This window comes from Sceloporus undulatus, chromosome 4 (assembly GCF_019175285.1).
Source record: "Sceloporus undulatus isolate JIND9_A2432 ecotype Alabama chromosome 4, SceUnd_v1.1, whole genome shotgun sequence".
Classification (NCBI taxonomy): domain Eukaryota; kingdom Metazoa; phylum Chordata; class Lepidosauria; order Squamata; family Phrynosomatidae; genus Sceloporus; species Sceloporus undulatus.
In genome coordinates, this window is record NC_056525.1 from 250,341,674 (window position 1) to 250,361,039 (window position 19,366).

Below are 19,366 nucleotides of genomic sequence, written 5' to 3' on the forward strand. Positions count from 1 at the left end.
CAGGGTCCCTATCACTGTTTGAAGCTAGACTGGAGGGAGTGCAGAATGACGTTTCCTCCTTGAATTTGGGTGTTGATGTGTGAGGCTGGGTCCTTGTGCTTTTCCCATTAGCCATCTATGTCTGACTTTCCCTTCCAGAATGGCAGCTGCCCAGAGCTGCAGCTTCTAGAGGTGAACACGGAGATAAAGCAAAGCACCCAACACTTCCAGCTCCCCATTGAACAGCTTCAAGCAGCCTGCCCAAAACTTCAGGTGAGCATGGTTTAACTTGAAGAGTTCTCTCAGGTGACACTGACTCATAGCCCTGGGGCCAAGGCCTCATTAAGGCAGATGGGAGCCATTCCAAAATGTACTCTCCTTTCTCCATATTCATGAGGGCTGTTCCAGGAGCAATAGCATAGAAGTGGGAGAGAGGGAGGGAGGAAGGAAGGGAGGGAGGATAAATAAGGTACACAGCCCAGTAGAGAACAACACTAGAATCTTCATTGTCAGATCCCATTTCCCATGCCACAACTTCAGTGAGACCAATAGCCTGTTCCCATGAGAGATTTTTTTTTTACTCTCAGGTAACAAACACATTCAGTGTACATGAAGAGGAAATTGAAATAGTTAAAGACTTCCCATACTTTGGATCAAATCATTGACTGGAATAGGGTCAGGAAATCAGGAGAAGACTAGGACTGTGAAAGAACTAGGCAACATCCTAAAGTGTAAAGATATATACACTGTAATTGAATACCAAAGTCAAGATTGTCCATGTCACTGTATTCCCCGTGACCATGGATGGCCATCACCATGGATGGATGTGAGAACTGGACAATGAAGAAAGTGAATAAAACAAAAGTCAATTCGTTTGAGATATGGTGCTGGAGAAGAGTGCTGAGGATACTGTGGACAGCAAAAAAGACCAACAAGTAAGTCTGAGAAGAAATCAAGCCAGAAATCTCCCTGGAAGCCAAGATTGTCAAGCTGAGGCTGTTATACTTTGGCCACATCATGAGAAAGCATGGCTCATTAGAAAAGACCGCAATGCTAGGAAAGGTGGAGGGAAGTAGAAAGAGGGGAAGACAGCAGCCAGATGGATGGATGCCATCCAGGGAGGTCATGGGCCTGAGTTTCGTTGTGCAAGGCTTTGTTAAAGGGGGTGGCCTGTACTGGGGATCTCAACTCATTGACTTCCTGTCTTTATGATTCCAGTGGATAGTTTGCTTATTGATGAATTGTGTAGAATCATAGGATCCTAGAGTTGGAGGAGATCCCCCGGGCCATCCAGTCTGACCCCCCTTCTGCCATGCAGGAAGACACAATCAAATAATAATAATAATAAATATTTATTTATATCCCGCCTCTTCCGTTTTGAGAATCAGGGCGGGTAACAGCAAAGTTTATAAAATATACAACAATAAAAACAAGCCCCACAAGACCCCAGCCCAACCCTCCCTCCCAAGTATAAAATTAAACAATAAAACATTGTTAAAAATACATAACAATATGACAAAGTTACTAGACAAACCACAAATAAGACAAATAATAAAAGCACCTCCGACAGATGGGCATCCAGCATCTGCTGGAAAACATCCAAAGAAGGGGACTGCACCGTCTTCCAAGGGAGTCTGTTCCACTGTTAAACAGCTCTTACCCTGAAGAAATTCCTCCTAATGTTGAAGTGGACTCTCTTTTCCTGTAGCTTTTATCCATTGCTCCATTGTGTCCTATTCTCTGGAGCAGCAGAAAACAAGCTTGCTCCCTCCTCAACATAACACCACTTCAGATACTTAAACAGGGCTATCATATCACCTCTTAACCATCTCTTCTCCAGGCTAAACAGACCCAGGCTCCCTAAGCTGCTCCTGATGGGACTCAGTGGTGTCCAAACCATTCACCATTTAGGCTGCTCTCTGCTAGATGTGCACAGGGGCAGCTGCTTCTACATTTTCCTTTGGCCTTTCTTCACTCTGCTGTTTGGTTTGTGCCGCCTCCTACCAGGTGCTGAGATTGCTGAATGTCATCTGCTACCCGAAATCCATCCCCTCCTCAGCTCCACAGTCCCCCGGATTCCCGCAGCTGGAGGAGCTCTGCCTGGCCACCACCTCCTTCTCCTTCGTTGACAACAACATGCTGCGCCGGATCCTGTGCGCCTCCACCAAACTCCGTGTGCTGGACCTGCGTGGCTGCTTCCGTGTCACACCCAAGGGGCTGGAGCTGCTGCCATGCCCAGGTGGGTTTAGAATGGGGGGGAGTGTTGAGAGAAAGACCCTCCCATTTTCACACATCCCTTGCCACATTTCCCCTTATATGTTGGTGCCATTTACCACATTTTGGGGGTGTTTTGTTATCATCTTTACCCTTTTCAGGCATGTACAGGTTTTCCCCCAAAACAGAAAGAGACCACCTGTCTGCTTCGTGTTCAGGAAAAGGGCCTGGAAAACTTCAAGGAACCCAAAAATATTCCAAAATGCCCTGAAGTGCCCCCAGAGAGGCTTTGAGGGGGGCACATCAGATGTTATCTTGAGGCTGTGATGAATTTGGGAATGACAGATTTAAGTGGATGTGTAGGGACACTTTGTGGGCCACAGAAATGGCCTTGCATGGAACATGCTTTGCTCAGTTGAGGTTTAGAAGGCCCATATGCCTCTGTATTTTTTGTACCACTTTCTGTCCTGCCCTTCACTCAGGCTAACGTGATATATATTGGTGCATCTCGAATCATAGAATTGTAGAGTTAGAAGATACCACAAGGGCCATCCAGACCAACCCCTTCTGCCATGCAGGAACTCTCAATCAAAGTATCCCTGACAGATGGTCATCCAGCCTCTGCTTAAAGACCTCCAAAGAAGGAGACTCCACCACTCTCTGAGGGAGTTTGTTCCACTGTTGAACAGCCCTTACTGTCAGGAAGTTCCTCTTAATGTTGATCTGGAATCTCTTCTCCTGCAGCTTGCATCCATTGCTCCATTGGATCCTGTTCTCTGGAGCAGCAGAAAACAAGCTTGCTCCCTCCTCAGTATGACATCCTTTCAAATATTTAAACAGGGCTATCATATCACCTCTTAACCTTCTCTTCTCCAGGCTGAACATCCCCAGCTCCCTGAGTCGTTCCTCATAGGGCTTCATGGTTTCCAGACCTTTCACCATTTTAGTCGCCCTCCTTTGGACACCTGGCTCCAGGTTCTCAATGTCCTTTTTGAATTGTTGCGCCCAGAACTGGACACAATATTCCAGGTGGGGCCTGACCAGAGCAGAATAGAGAGGCACCATGACTTCGCTTGATCTAGACACTATACTTTTATTGATGTAGCCTAAAATTGCATTGGCCTTTTTAGCTGCCACATCACACTGTTGACTCATGTTCAGTTTGTGGTCTACTTGGACTCCTAGATCTCTTTCACACATAGTGTGAAGTACCCACCCAAGAAAGGCCATTGGGTATAAAATAGAGACTAGGTATCACTCCCTGCATTTTAGGAATCATTGAATTATTGAATCTTAGAGCTGAACGGGATGATAAGGGCAATCTAGTCCAACCAATAATAAAGCTTATTAACCTTCTGCCATGCAGGAATACACAAAGCACCCCCCCCCCCAAAAATTCCCACCCAACCTTTGTTTAAAGGCCTCTGAAAAAGGAGTGTCCACCACTCCACAAGACAGTCCACCTTCCACAGTCAAACAGCTTGTACAGTCAGCAAGTTTTTCTTAATGTTTAGCTGAAATCTCCTTTCTTGTCATTTGACATTTGTGTGCATGCTTATAACCTCTTTTGGGAGCACCATTGCTGTAAACTTCTGCATGGCGGAGGGAGGCCCTTGCGATGCCTTCCAGCTTTATGGTTTTATGATTCCGTGTCATCTTTAAAGTCTTGTGTGCGAGTTCTGATGGCTGTTACGCTCCTCCCTCCTAATGTCAGATATGTTCTTCAGACCTAGAGCAGCTTTACCTGGGCCTGTACTGCAGCGCCATCCACCTCCACCTGCCCCTTGAAGGCTGCCCTCTCATCACCTGGAAGTGGAGCCATAGCCTGCGGGAGCTGGACCTCACCGGACAGAGCTTCAATGAGCATGATCTGGAGGAGGGCATGGCTGCTTTCTGTCAGAAGGAGGGCACAAGAGGGGAGCCGGCCCTGCGTTCCCTCAGCCTCACGGGGACCAAGATCACCCACAGAACCATCAGGTGAGCCAGGTGCAGGAAGCGGTTTCCCAGAGGTTTTCCTTTTTCTCTACGCACTCCATCTCAAAATGGGACTCACCTTCTTTATCTCCACTTTTTAGCTTGTAACAGGAAAGTGGGCTGTATTGAGAGAATCACGGTTTGCTATTTTTAACTAATCAGAGAAGAGGCAGGACCTGGGGATGTAGCTGCCCAATGCACAGTCCAGGCAACCAGCCAAAGACTGATTGCTACGCAGCTGATAGTAGACACCAGCTAATGAACAAACATGTTAACAGAGCAGCTTACAGTTCAGCACTTATTTTACTTAATAAATACAAGCTTTAAGTCCCAAATAGAGTTCATTCATAAGCTTCAGGTCCGTCAGAGTTCAGTAGTATCAGGTATTTGGTATCCAGAGTCTACAAACGCAGTCCAGGTCAAGCACAGAGTTCAGGAATCTGACAGGAAGCCAGGTAGGTCAGTTAATCTCTGACAACTCCTGAAGGTCAGGGCTAGGAATTTATAGATCAACAGCTCAGTCAGGCTGCTGCTGAATTAACTGGTGCTTCCTATAAATCCTCTGAGCCCTCCTCAAGCCCTCCCTTTGTTGTCTCCACTTGGCAAAGGTAGGTACGGGTAAGTTGACGTCTGCATCTGAATGGGCAGCAGGACTCTCAGTCTCTGGACTCTAGAACCTTCTCCTGCTCTGGTTCAACAGAAGGTTCCAGCATGTCTACTGCTTCATTCTATGAGTCAGAGTCCATAGAATCATAGCGTTGGAAGAGACCCCAAGGGCCATCCAGTCCAACTCCATTCTGCCATGCAGGAACTCTCAGTCCAAGCATCCACGACAGTTGGACATTGCCTTCCAAATAAGAATTCTGCTCTCCAATAAAATTTTCCTTCAGTCCCCATATTTCTGATGTTGCAGAGATGAGACCTTGAAAATTGTTCCCACCTAAAACTCTACCTTCCCTGGGCCACTTTGCCTAATCCCTTTTCTTTGGATACTGAACTGGATTTCTGAATGCCCAGCAAAGGTTTAAGTGGCAGCAATGCTAGACATTTGGAGACTGAAAGAAAATTTCACTGGGGATGCCAGAATTCTTATTTGGGAGGGAGAAGGCCCTCTGTCTTCCTTCTGCAGGTAGCTAAACATGTGTCATGTCATAAATAAATCTAGGAAGTTGCTTTAACTTTCTGCCTCATCTTGGTGGCCTCGGGAAGTAGACCTCTTCCTGCTCTTGGAAATGGTCTAACTGCGCACACAAAAAGCACCTCAAGAAAATTCTGAGGCCTTTTTGCGGTGCCAGAAAGACAACAGTGTAAGTACTCTGGGGGAGCGTTCCACAGGCTGGAGGCCAGAACCAGGGAACGTCCACGTGGCCCTTGTCCAGTGGCAATGGTGGGTTTGCATTACGGATATGGGATGCTGACAGAGGCTGAGACTCTTGTATGTGTTCGATGAAGAAAAGCCATTGCAGGTGACACATTTGGCTGAAAGATGTACTTTGTGTAGGATGCCAATTGGGGGACCAGTGAGTGTTGTGGTTTGAGTGCCAGACTAGGACCTGGGAGACCAGGTTAAAAATCCATGCTCAGGCCTGGAAACCCACTGGGTGAAAACTCACATTCTTTCAGCTTAAGGCAATGGCATACCTCCTCTGAACAAATCTTAGCAAGGAAACCCTAGAAGAGGCAATATGGAATAGTGGTTTGAGCATTGGAGTACAGCTTCAAGAGGCCAGGGTTCGAATCCCCCACTCAGCCACAGAAACGCAATGAGTGATCATGACCAAGTCACTCATGCAGCATTAAAGGAAGGCAATCATGGCCAACCTCTTCTGAAGGAATCCATAGCCCCTGTGTTGTAGTGATTTGAATGCTGAACTGGGAGACCAGTGTTCAAATCCCTGCTGAGCCATGGAAATCCACTTGGTGACCATGGATGAGTCATGCTCTCTTAGACTCAGAGGCAAGCAGTCATGTCAGCACTTGTCTGAAGAAGCCTAGTTAAATAAACCCCATCACAGGTTCATCTTAGCATCGTAAGTTGGAACAACTACTAGTTGGCTAGGTCTTGGTAACTAATTATTTGCTTAAAAAGTAACTTCCCAAGCTCCAGTCCTGCACTCCTAGCTGGTGCTTTGTGGAAACAGAGACTTACCAGCAGCAGTTAAAGGTCTCTCCTAGCACTTTGCTTGCCTGGCGGGGAAGCTTCCCCTGGGAGCCTCAAAAGATTCAGCCATTCTTAGATCCTTTTTGTTGTTGTTCTCGAACTCGAGTCCCAGAAGGGTCTCTCCATCAGGGCCCACCTACAGGCAGTCCCTCCTCTCTTTGTCCGTTCTTCCACTTTGCTTGTCCTGCTCTCCTCTGGGAGCGCATTCATGGTCCTACCAGCTAGCTGGCAAGACCTTTGTGCTCTTCCACATTTCTGCCGTTTGTTTAGAGACTATTTAGATCTTTCCTCCATTTTTAATGCAATGCCATTTTAATGAGCTGGGGCAGAGACAGGGCACTAAGCGTCTTCTGCCTGTTCCTTTTTATGACTCACCTGATGCATTTGTGGCCTTAGTGTCGCTCTGCCATTAAATTCTGCTGGAAGGCAGATACGACGGGGGCAGAGAGGAGGGGGCTTTTCTCCCAGGCTCTGAATGCTCATTTCTGTAGGCAGCTGGGAAAGCACAGCCACGTTGAAGCTCTGAGGTTGCAAACTCTGTATTTATTTGCGCTGTTGGCCTTGACGTTAGCTTTGCCAGTTCCTCAAGTGGGGGGCGGAGTGGGCACAGAGCACTGGGCTGTCAGGGATGATGGGAGTTGTAGCTCTTCACCTCTGGCTCTAACTCACCACCTTGTTATGCAGCGGTGCTGACCAGTTTTGGCCAGTGGTTAATGCTTTTCTCCAAAGCAGCAGAGTTTCAGAGAATAGGCTGAAGACCCTGACAAACTCTCCAAGCCTTCTGACTCTTCTTCCTCAGAAGTCTCCAAACTTCTCCAGGATCCTGCTGGCTCTTGTATCTTCCTCAAGACACCAGACAACTCAGTAGTCTTATATAAAAGATCTACTTTATTCTACTATATACAAATACTAATGCCCTTACAATCTCTATAATCTCCAATATCTCCAAAACACTCCAACTATCCACAACTACCCACAAAATACATTAGCAATCATAGCAATTATTATAGCCATTGTTAATCACCACCTACTAGTCAGTTTCCACCCAGTGGCCGTGTGCATTCATTTTGATTGGTTCACATAGTTCATCCCATACTTAAGAATTTCATCATTTCACCTTGTAGACTTAATGAATCTCAGGTGTTTCCAATTGTACATTCAATAATTCTGTCCTTGACATTCAAGACTTCTAAATTACATTAGCTTTTACACCTGTGTGGCTTCTTAATTGCTCTTGCTTAGTCATTGTGACTTTCACATACAGGTACATGTTTTATTTCTACTACTGTATATCCCATGTTGCATTTTCCTTAACATGGGCATCTGGCTAATTCAATTCCTGTCTCCCTCCTTCTGGTCCTGCAAGCTCCCTGATTGCTAGCTGCCCTGCCCTCAACTACCTCAACCTTTCCTCCTGCCGCCATTTGCCAAGAGGGATGAAGAAGGTGTATCGTGGTCGCGACGAGATCCGTCAGTGCTTGCGCCAGCTCTTGGCCAGCTCAGAGGAGTCTGCTGGACCAGAAGGCACCACATGAGCAGCTCAGCCTCCAAAGACCCTGCAGAGCCTCCGTTGCTGGTATAGTCTCTGTCTTCCTTGGCTGATCAGGTTCTGGAGTTTCCCAGGATGGGTGTTGCCAGGGTGCCAGTCTCCATGCCCTTTGCAAGGACCGTGGGCAGCAAAGAGGCCAGAAACAAATTCACCTGCACTGTATGGTGGCTGGGGATGTTGGTATTTGGGCTGCCAAGCCCTCCCTCTTTTTTGTACCTTGTTTCTGTTGTCTTTTCTAATGTTTGTAGATGCAAACTCTACCTGAATAAAAGGTGTTGTGTTTTTTTTAATTTCCACTCTGGATGGGACCCATCATTTCTCTCTGGTTATAAGGGGACTTAAAGGGTGCAAAGGGAACTACTGAACGATCACTGTCTTTATTTATAGTCAATAGGCCATAAAATCCTCAGATTAAAAGACCTATTTGATAGAAACGCATTGAGTCTGTTATTCCCCACAAATCAAGAAGGTCTAGCTTTCCTTGTTGCGAACGCCGGCACTTTGGTCTCTTGAGTAACTGATTGTTAAAGGGTTGTCACAAGAGTAACCTCTTGTGACGCATTTGAGTCTGAGGGTGCGTCTGTGCTGTAGAAATACTGCAGTTTGACACCACTTTTAAGTGCTGTAGCTCCATCCTGTGGGATCCTGAGATGTGTAGCTTTACAAGGCCTTTAGCCTTCTTTGTCCAAGAGTGCTGGTGCCCTACAAAAACTACAACTCCCAGAATTCTGTAGGATGGGGCTGTGGCAGTTAAAGTCAAACTGCCTGAGTCATCAGAGCAACATAAAGACTTTTGCTAAAAGATTTCCTTACTCTTGTCAGCCGTTCCCTGATTCGGTCTTTTTCCTGCCTCTGGGACCCAAGCCGTTTCCCCTCCCAAAATGGGAGCAAGAAGTTCAGGGGAAACTGTGGTTATTTAGTGCCACTAGGTTTGCTACTTATGGCAAAAGTGTGATTCAGAAATCATTCAAAGCCCACCTCATACAGTACAGGCTTTTGAAACAGGACGGTTGTAAAGGACTGGCTTGGGATGTTGTTTCATTTTAAAGTGTTTTATACAGTTCTATCTGTTTAAAATGCATTTTATTCTTTTAATAGCTATCTATTTTAACATTGTAATAGTTTAATTCCTTTTAATGCACCTCTTTTCTATGTTTTTAATTGTATTGTTTTTTTAATATTGTGAAGTCGCTCTGAGTTCCAGTTCTGGGAAAAGAGCGGCATACAAATACATCTGATGATAATAATTCCGCCAGTTCTCCTTTTCCACAGATTCAGGCATCCACAGCTTGAAAATAATGCAAAAAGTATAAATTCCAAATAGCAAACCTTGGTTTTCCATTTTGTATAAGGGACACCATTGTGCTGTGCCATTATGTTTAATGGAACTTGGGCATCCATGGATTTTGGTATCCACAAAGAGTCCTGGAACCAAACCCCACTGTAATAGTACGAGGTCCAGTTTGCCTACATCTGACTCCTTCAAAGGGCACAGATTACAGATGGCCAAATCCAGTGTGAATACCTTGCTGGCATTACCTTTCTAGGAATTTGAATTCATCAGTTCAATGCAATGGATGCAAACTGCAGGAAAAGAGATTCCACCTCAACGGAGTTTATCACGTGCGACGGGAGGCTCTCAATTTCGAAAGAGAAAATAGCGCGGGCAATTCGAAAATCCACGCAATTACGGGATTCCTTATCACACCTTAAATTCGCTGCAATGGCCTCCCCAAACATGACCCAGATTCCATGCAAAGTAAACCATCACATCGGTGGATTCTTAATTGCACATTGGCCCCCTTGCGCATGCTCAGTGAGACTCCAGATGACTGGAGCATGGCATATTTAGGCGAGTGAGAGAGAGGAACCAAGGAACCCCACAATTTACAGAAGAGGTTGGAAAGGGGGCGGGAAGAAGGGTTGAAAGAACATGCGCTATTCATATTAAAAGGAGCATATATTCACTCTTGTCACGTTAAAACATGAATATAATGGTTATCCCATAGCTCCTGGTCCATGCCTTTTCATTAGCAGAAAGCAGTGACGTTTGTCACAGGGAGGGCTTGGATGGTGTCTTCCTGCATGGCAGAATGGGGTGGAACTGGATTAGGTCCCTTGGGGTCTCTTCCAACTCTATGCATCTACCTGAAAAGTCACGTCACATCCCTTCCAACACTCCACAGGTGGAAACTGGGACACATGTGCCTAAGCAACGTCAAGAGAGTGGTTAAGATGCTAAAGTTATTAAAAAAGAAGAACATTTGATTTTACAAGATCTTGCCCCTCCTCGCCTCTGCTTGGCCATCTGTCCAGGGGGCTTTAGCTTTGGCTTTCCTGCATTGGGAAGGGGATAGAGCAGATCATAGAATCGTAGTTGGAAGAGACCCCAAGAAGGACCATCCAGTCCAACCTCCTTCTGCCATGCAGGAACGCTCCATCAAAGCATCCCCATTGACAGATGGCCATCCAGCCTCCGTTTAAAGACCTCTGAAGAAGGAGGCTCCATTGCTCTCCAAGGGAGTGTGTTCCTCTGTTGAACCACCCTTACTCTCAGGAAGTTCCTCCTAATATTAAGGTGGAATCCCTTTTCCTTTGACTCCATTGTCCCTTATTCTAATCTTTGGAGCAGCAGAAAACAAGCTTGCTCCCTCCTCAATATGGCATCCCTTCAAATATTTAAACAGGGCTATCATATCACCCCTTAACCTTCTCTTCTCCAGGCTAAACATCTCCAGCTCGCTCAGTCGTTCCTCATAGGGCTTCATGGTTTCCAGACCCTTCACCATTGTAGTTGCCCTCCTTTGGACACATGGCTCCAGTTTCTCAATGTCCTTTTTGAATTGTTTGTGCCCAGTCATGGACACAGTGTTATTCCAGGTGGGGCCTGACCAAAGCAGAATAGAGGGGCACTATGACTTCCCTTGATCTAGACACTGTACTTCTATTAATGCAGCCTAGAATTGCATTGGCCTTTTTAGCTGCCACATCACACTGTTGACTCCTGACCCTTAGGGTCCCTTCCAACCCTCTGGTTTTATGGTTCGTGACCACTTCCGTTGCCTTCCTTTCCCAAAGGCCTGGCGTGGGTCGTGCGGAGAGCATGCCCAGTCTCCATGGGGATGTGGGGTTCTGTTGCCCACAGTTGCCATGGCGTGTGGGCTGCCAGAGGCTCAGGTAGGGTTGAATGGCCAGCTGGAGGCAGCTATTACACTGAAACCCTTGGAGTCATTTTGGACTCTGGGCCATCTCCCTTTTTCCCTCCAAGGTGGAAGTTGCTATGCAGGAAGGCGGACCGGAGAGCGAAGAGGCGTCCATTTTTCTGTGTGGGAGACCTCAGAATGATAGCATCGCCAATAGCAAAGGGACACCAGAGGTCAACTATTGGGTTCATGTTAAATTCCCATTTAAAATTAAGTCAAAAAGCTACGAAGTGGAATTCATTACCTGTATTTTCTCCCTCTCTAACATAAAATGCCATTTAATCAATTTGGAGCATGTTAATGATTAAATGTAGTAACCTTTGCACAGGGTCATAGAATGGGAAGAGACTGCAAGGGCCATCTCCCATAGTCCAACCTGCTGCCATAGAGGAACTCGCACTCAAGCCTTTCCTAAAGATGCCAATCCGGTGGCTATTGAAAGACCTCCAAAGAAGGAGGCTCTCTGAGGAAGTCTATGGCAGTTTGAACCCATTGCTCTGGGTCCTTTGCTCTGGAGCAGCCGAAAACAAGCTGGCTCCATCTTTTATACCACATCCCTCCAAGTATTTAAAGAGAGAACAGTGCACTTCAGGCGATTTGCTTTGCTGGATCAGCAATGATTTTCTTCCGTTGTGTTTCAAGGATTGGCACTAAACCTGTGCCCTTTGGCTTCAGTGGTTTCTTTCTATCCAGGAAACATGCAGGGACCAGTTGAACTGAAACATATTCAGAAATCCCCATCCATTAGCAGAGCTATGAATAGCAAGAGCAATAGAAATGCAAAGGTCTCTTCCAACTCTATGAATCTGTGATTCTGAGAGGTGATGTGATAGCCCTGTTTAAGTATTTGAAGGGATCTCATATTGAGGCAGGAGCAAGCTTGTTTTCTGCTGCTCCAGAGAATAGGAGCCAAAGGAGCAATGGATGCAAGCTCCAGGAAAAGAGATTCCAGCTCAACATTAGGAGGAGCTTCCTGAGAGTACAAGAGCTGTTTGACAGTGGAAGACAATCCCTTGGATGATGGTGGAGTCTCCTTCTTTGGAGGCCTTTAAACAGAGGCCGGATGGCCATCTGTCAATGGGGCTGCTTTGACTGAGAGTTCCTGCATGGCAGAAGACTGGGGTTGGACTGGATCAAGGCCCTTCTTGAGGTCTCTTCCAACTCTAGGATCCTGTGATTCTATGACTACATGTATTAATTTAGAGACACTGCTATGTTGGTCTGAAAATATCAGGATGCGAAGGGATCTTGTGGCACCTTTGAGGCTAACTGTGCAAAAGATGTTGCAGCAGAAGTTTTGGTCCAATTTCTTCAGATGCCACGCTGAGCAACCCTAGTCTTTTTCTGGCCCTTCCTCCCCACGGCTGCCTGACCCAAGGTTTGCAAAACAGAGACCGGGGGTCAGGCTGCTCCTGAGACCCACAACTACCCAAGGGCTCTCTTGGGGTCTCCGCTTTCACCTCCGCTGCCCCGGGTGCCTAGTTTGCCAGGCGTGGGTTTGGGGCAGACCCACCACCCGATGGGTTCCCCCTCTCTCTCCTTTCCAGGGTTTCTTCTTCCAGGCAGAGAGCCCTGCAGACGTTCCCTATAGGGCCCAGCAAGATGCCCGTGTCTCCCTTCAAAGGCTCCCTGGCCCTCTGGCATTTCAACTTCTTCCACTCGGAGAAGAAACTGACTGAGAAGCTCCAGGAGAACAAATACTTCCCGTTCCAGCTGCAGCAGCCCAAGGGTGAGTTGGTCCTTGAAGGGTCCCCTTGGAGCAAGGGTCCAGTAGCTCCCCGATCTATGCCATCCTTTGCTCAATAGGCAGCAGCTGCTAAGAGAGCCCCTGCCAGGAATGGTTATATCTCATGGTGGATATTGGGATTGCAGCAGGTTCCATTTTGTTACGGTTCATACCTTGAGCCAGATCTATGAGAATGTAACTGATGGGTTAACTGACATGTAAATAGTTTTTGTGGGGTTTTCAGGCTCTGTGGACGTGTTTTAGAAGGGTTTATTCTTGATGTTTTGCCAGCATTTGTGGCTGGCATCTTCAGAGAATGTTAACATGGAAGAGAGAGGGGTGTGTGTGTGTGTGTGTGTGTGTGTGTGTGTACACACTGGGTGACCCTGGGTGAGGAGGAGTGATTCCTGTGTTAATCTGTGTCTTGTTCTGTGCTGAAGGCCGGCCTCAGGCTGAGAGGCTAATGCAAAGCAGGAGGAGTGTCTGCTAATTGGGGATCATGATCTGCTGGGAAGCCCCTGACTCTGAGTGGTTTCCCATTTGCATTTGCTGGGTCCTCATTTTGCTATTCCTCAGGAATAGTAGCCAAACCGTGTTCACTTTCAGGGATTCCTCTTTCCTGTTGAAATTGTCCAGGTGTTTGTGGATCTCAATGGCTTCTCTGTGCATCCTGACATGGCAGTGGTTGGCATGGTCCAGAACTTCAGTGTTTTCAAACAGTGTTTTATGCCCAGGATGGTTAGTGGCATGTTCTGCTACGGCTGGTTTTTCTGGCTGGCCCAGTCTGCAGCGTTCCTTGATCCTTGTTTGCACACTGCGTTTGGGGGTCCCTATGGAGACTTGTCCGCAGCTGCATGGCATGCGCTAAACTGGGGGGGGCTGCTTGTCTTCCCTCCTCTGGGTTTTCCTGGGCCTGGCAGCCATTATTATTATTATTATTATTATTATGATGATGATGATGATGATTATGATTATTATGCTTTATTTATATAGCACTTTGTTTATACAGCGCTGGAATAACCATTTGCCTGTAGAGCCCGGTCTAAGTGCTTCACTATAATTTCATACTGTTCAAATGAAATGATGCCCATTGCTTGGGTAAGTTTTGAGTCAGTGTTCCCTTGTGAGCCCCGTTAAGTCCCAACTCTAGGAGGAAGGGGCATAATTAAGAGGCAGGATCTCAGGGCGAGAGAGCCGCTCTGAAAATACCTTCAGGAAGTTGCATTTTTGTGCAAGGGTTGTGTGTGTGAGAGAGTTTTGACATTCCAAAGAGAGAGAGGTGGAGGGTGGGTGGGCTGCGGTTCCTAGCTGGGGTCCATTGAGGAGGTGGGCTTTGACCGCATCCCTTTGTCCCTCCTTCCTGCAGTGTTTGTCATGGAGTACTACAAGGACCTGATCTGGAAAGGAGCCTTGATCTTTGTGGTCTCTCTGGTGGCCAGTGTCTTCTACTTCAGAGCAGAGAAGGTGAATAAACGTAACCCCAGGACGCTCCGACTGTTTGCCAAGTTCCCTTTTCCTCTGGGTCATTGTGCTACCACTATTCCAGAGGTTCTCAATTTGTGAGTCGTGACCCCTTTGGGGGTCAAATGACCCTTTCACAGGGGTCACCTAAGACCATTGGAAAACACATACAGTGCACCCACATCATACGCTGAAAGCCTCACGGGGAGAAGGAGCAGCATGTCCCATAGGGACTAATGGGCCTTGTGTTTGTGGTGCACACAAGCTGCTGCGCTGCCGTGTGCACAAGCCCCATTCATTTAAAAGGGGCTCGAGCATAGGCGGTATTTGCTTTACACGGGGGAGTCCGGAACGGATCCCCCGTGTAAAGCAAGGGCGCACTGTATTTCCTATGGTTTTAGGAACCGAGACACCGCTCCTGTATGGTTGGGGGTCAGCACAACATGAGGAACTGTATTAAAGGAAGAAACCAGGATGGATGACTAAGGAACTTCCAACGGAGATGAGTTTGAAACCGAAGATGTATAAGAAATGGAAAAAGGGGGAAATCACAAAAAAGGAATTCAAAGAAATAGCAGGCATTTGTAGGGTAAAGTCAGAAAAGCTCAAGCGCAGAATGAACTCAGTCTTGCTAGAGAGGTTAAGAACAACAAAAAGGGCTTTTTTGGATATGTCCGCAGCAAAAGTAAGGAGGAGGAAAGGGTAGGTTCACTGAATGGAGAAGATGGCAAAATGCTAACAGAAGACAGAGAAAAGGCAGAATTCCTCAAGACCTTCTTTGCCTCCGTCTTCTCAGAAAAGGAAAAGGGGCTCAACCTGAGGATAATGGAGCAGAGGACAGAATAGGGGCATTTCAGTACAGAATAAGTAAAGAGATAGTAGAGGAACGCCTTGTTAATCTAAATGAATATAAGTCTCCGGGACCAGATGAACTCTATCCAAGGGTATTAAAAGAACTGGCAAATGTAATATCGGAGCCATTGGCAATAATAGTCTTTGAAGACTCCTGGAGAAGAGGAGAAGTCCCAGCCGACTGGAGGAGGGCAAACGTTGTCCCCATCTTCAAAAGGGGGGAAAAGGGGATCCCAACAATGATCCTCCAGTTAGTCTGAGATCAATCCCAGGAAAGATTCTGGAGCAGATCATTAAACAAAGTCTGTGAACATCTAGAAGGCAATGCCATCATCACAAAAAGTCAACATGGGTTTCAGAGAAACAAGTCATGCCAGACAAACCTGATCTCTTTCTTTGATAAAATTACTAGCTTGGTAGATGAAGGGAATGCTGTGGATGTAGTATATCTTGATTTCAGTAAGGCCTTTGACAAGGTTTCCCATGATATTCTTGCAAACAAGCTTGTAAAATGTGGGCTGGACAAGGCAACTGTTAAGTGGATTTGTAATTGGTTGACCAACCGAACCCAAAGGGTGCTCAACAATGGCTCCTTTTCATCCTGGAGAGAAGTGACCAGTGGGGTGTCCAGTGGGGCTCTGTCCTGGGCCCAGTGTTATTCAACATCTTTATCAATGACCTGGATGACAGAATTGGAAGCATACTTATCAAATTTGCAGATGACACCAAATTAGGGGGAATAGCTAATACTCCAGAGGACAGGATCAAGATTCAAAATGACCTGAATAGACTAGAAAGCTGGGCCAAAGCTAACAAAATGAACTTCAACACGGAGAAATGTAAGGTATTGCACTTAGGGCAGAAAAATAAAATGCACAGATATAGGATTATGGGGGACACCTGGCTGAATGAAACTACGTGTGAAAGGGATCTAGGAGTCCAAGTAGACCACAAGTTGAACATGAGTGAACAGTGTGATGCGGCAGCTAAAAAGGCCAATGCTATTTTAGGCTGCATCAATAGAAGTATAGTGTCTAGATCAAGAGAAATAATAGTGTCACTCTGTTCTTGATAGAGTCTCCTTCCTTGGAGGTCTTTAAACAGAGGCTGGATGGCCATCTGTCAGGGATGCTTTGATTTGGATTTCCTGCATGGCAGAATGGGGTTGGACTGGATCAGGGCCCTAGTGGTCTCTTCCAACTCTATGATTCTATGAAAGGGTCATGGCATTAGGAAGGTTGCTCTATTCAGATTTGCAGATAGCACCAAACTAGGAGGAGTAGCTAATACCCCAGAGGACAGGATCCAAATTCAAAATGACATGAATAGATTAGAAAGCTGGGCCAAAGCTAACAAAATGATATGCAATACAGAAAAATGTAAGGTATTGCACTTAGGGTGGAAAAACGAATATATAGATATAGAAGTGGGGGACACCTGGCTTAAGGAGACTTCTACGTGTGAAAGGGATCTGAGAGTCCAAGTAGAACACAAGTTGAACATGAGTCAACAGTGTGATGTGGCAGCTAAAATGACCAATGTGATTCTAGGGTGCATCAACAGAAGTCTAGTGTCGAGATCAAGGGAAGTCATAGTGCCCCTCTATTCTGCTCTGGTCAGGCCCCACCTGGAATAATACTGTGTCCAGTTCTGGGCAAAACATTTCAGAGGATGGCAATGGCAAAGTACCTCTTGCAAAGAAAACCCTAAGTGATAGATTGCCATAAGTCAGATATGACTTGAAGGCACACAACAACCATAACAAGAAGAATTAAACACTCAGTGAGAGGACAGAAGATAAAAACCAACCACGCAGCACCCCATTAAAAGCCCATCGCAGTCCATTCCCCAAAGCTTGTTGGCCAAAGAAAATGCCAGCAATGGGGAAGGCCATCAACTGGGATGGTCAGCAGGTGGTCAGCATTTAGTAGCAGAGGATGCTGGGACCGCCGGTGTGTTGGTCACCCAATCTCTCTCTGCTTGACCTCTTGTTCCTGCTGCAGGGCTCCCAGGACTTCTCGGTCCTCTTTGTCTATGCCATGCTGACTGGACTCTGGCTGGTCATCAGCAACATGAACAAGCGGCGGCTGATCATCAACCATGCCAAGAACTACTACCAGTTCTACATCAAGGGCATCCTGTGGCACGAAGGGCCCTTGCACCAGATCTACGTCCGGAACGTAGCCCAGCGGGATGGTAATGGTCAAAGGCAGGGAGGGACCGAGGGGGACTGGCTGGCATTGTTGGCATTTGCTGCCAAGTTGACTTGGACCTATGGCGACTCTCTGACCGAGAGACCTCCAAGTTCACTGGTCATCCACAGCCCGGCTCAGGCCCTGCAAAACCAGGGCAACCATGATGCCTTCCTGGATGGAAAGGATCATCATCATCATCATCATCATCATCATCATCATCATCATCAATATCCCGCCTCTCCAACTGGATCAAGGCGACTTACAACATTAAAATGCAGTACAATACAACATAATAATTAATATCATAAAACCTTATAACCCAAAGACCCACCCGCCCTCAGATTTAAAATGACAATTCAAGACAAATACCAATCATCAGAATCAAGCAGACGTCCAGTTGATGGAGCAGGATCCACCTGCACTTTGTCTCTCTCTTTTCCCAGCATACATCCCCTTTTCCAATGAGTCTTGCTCTCTCAGGATATGCCCAAAATACGACAGCCTCCCTTTATAAAGAGGTCTTGAAACTACGTGAAAGAAAGAAGCCTGTAACATTAGCTGCCTTAACAAGACAAGGCATGGAAGGGATTTAGGAGACCTAGTAGACCACAAGTTGACCATTAGTCAAGAGTGCAACGCAGCAGCTAACAAGGCCAATGCGATTCTAGGCTGCATCAATAGAAGTATAGTGTCCAGATCAAGGGAAGTCATAGTGCCGCTCTAGTCTGCTTTGGTCAGGCCCCACCTGAATAATAATAATAATAATAATAATAATAATAATAATGTATTTATATCCCGCTTTTCTGTTAAAAGAAACAACCAGAGCGGCTTACAATTTAAAATTCCAACAATATCCTATGTAATAGCCCTGTCTTCCCACCCAGCCCTTAAAACGACAATTAAACAAACTATAAAAATTATACATAAAATTTTAAGCTTATCTATAGTAATACAATTGATGATGATGATGATGATGATGATGATGATGATGATGATGATGCAAGGCAGTTCCCGTCATAATTTAAAAGCTTGCAATGCAAACTTATGAAACCATTCATATATAAAATCAATGTGGTTCTATGGAGCCGGTGGGTTTTTAGTCTGTTTCTAACTTGTGTATATTTTATGTGATTTTATATATAAGCGTTTTAATTGTTTGACTTCTATTGCAGTTTTAAAGCTTCTATCTGTGAGCTGCCTTGAGGTCCCTCTGGGGAGAAAGGCAGGATATTGATTGATTGATTGATTGATTGATATATTTTTAAAAACAATGAAGTCATAATTACAACTGCTGTAATAAACCCGACCTTCCTTCCTTTCCCTTCTAGCCTATGGCAAGCTGTTCTACAGCCTGATCATCAACGGATACCATTTGGAGGTGCTCACCTTGGCACACCTGTCAAACCAATACGAGGTGAGAAAACGTGGGTTTGCGGATGGGGAAAGATGTGCCAAGAAAGGGCCCCATGGCTGGGGAGGCCTTGCCTCTGGACCCCTTTGACCCCAGTGTTGCAGGGATAAATGTCGAGGTGCATGCTTTTGCCACGATGGTCCCTATAGCATCACCCCAAAGGAAAGTCTAGGCATGCAGGTAGCTGCTTTGACCTACTCTATATATACTCAGGTATAAGTCTAGGTTAAAAAATCGACCCAAAAAACCTGAGTTGACTTATCCATGGGTCAATGTAAGTACTGTATTTTAAGCCATATATATATATATATATATATATATATATATATATGCGCGCATATGCCCTGGAAGCACTGATCCCCTTCTACTCTCTCATCCATCTAGCCTTTAGTATGAGCACACATAGTTATGCATTGCTTGGCCTTGTTTTCCTTTGCTTCGTCCTTTGCCCCTAAGTTTTACCCTCGACTTTCCCATGATGGGTCATAGCAAAATCCAGAATTGTGGCCCCAAAACATGCCCTCGACTTATACATGGGATTGATGTCATCCCTCTTCGATCCGAAGAGAGAAGCGGGAAATACAATTATTATTATTATTATTATTATTATTATTATTATTATTATTATTATTATTATTATT

At 45.9% G+C, this 19,366-nt stretch overlaps 1 protein-coding gene across 3 annotated transcripts in view; it reads left to right on the forward strand.

Moving 5' to 3' along the window:
- LOC121929716 (F-box/LRR-repeat protein 6-like) overlaps positions 1-19,366 on the forward strand; it is a 36,219-nt gene that overhangs the window by 12,335 nt on the left and 4,518 nt on the right. For 2 of the 3 annotated variants that reach the window (XM_042465564.1, XM_042465563.1), the window contains exons 7-13: positions 139-252; positions 1,987-2,218; positions 3,921-4,170; positions 12,628-12,809; positions 14,173-14,270; positions 17,123-17,315; positions 18,643-18,728. In XM_042465564.1, the coding sequence (XP_042321498.1) occupies positions 139-252; positions 1,987-2,218; positions 3,921-4,170; positions 12,628-12,809; positions 14,173-14,270; positions 17,123-17,315; positions 18,643-18,728 (1,155 nt within the window). Of the gene's footprint in view, positions 1-138; positions 253-1,986; positions 2,219-3,920; positions 4,171-7,694; positions 8,261-12,627; positions 12,810-14,172; positions 14,271-17,122; positions 17,316-18,642; positions 18,729-19,366 lie in introns of those variants that run through there. The other variant, XM_042465565.1, reaches the window with a different exon arrangement.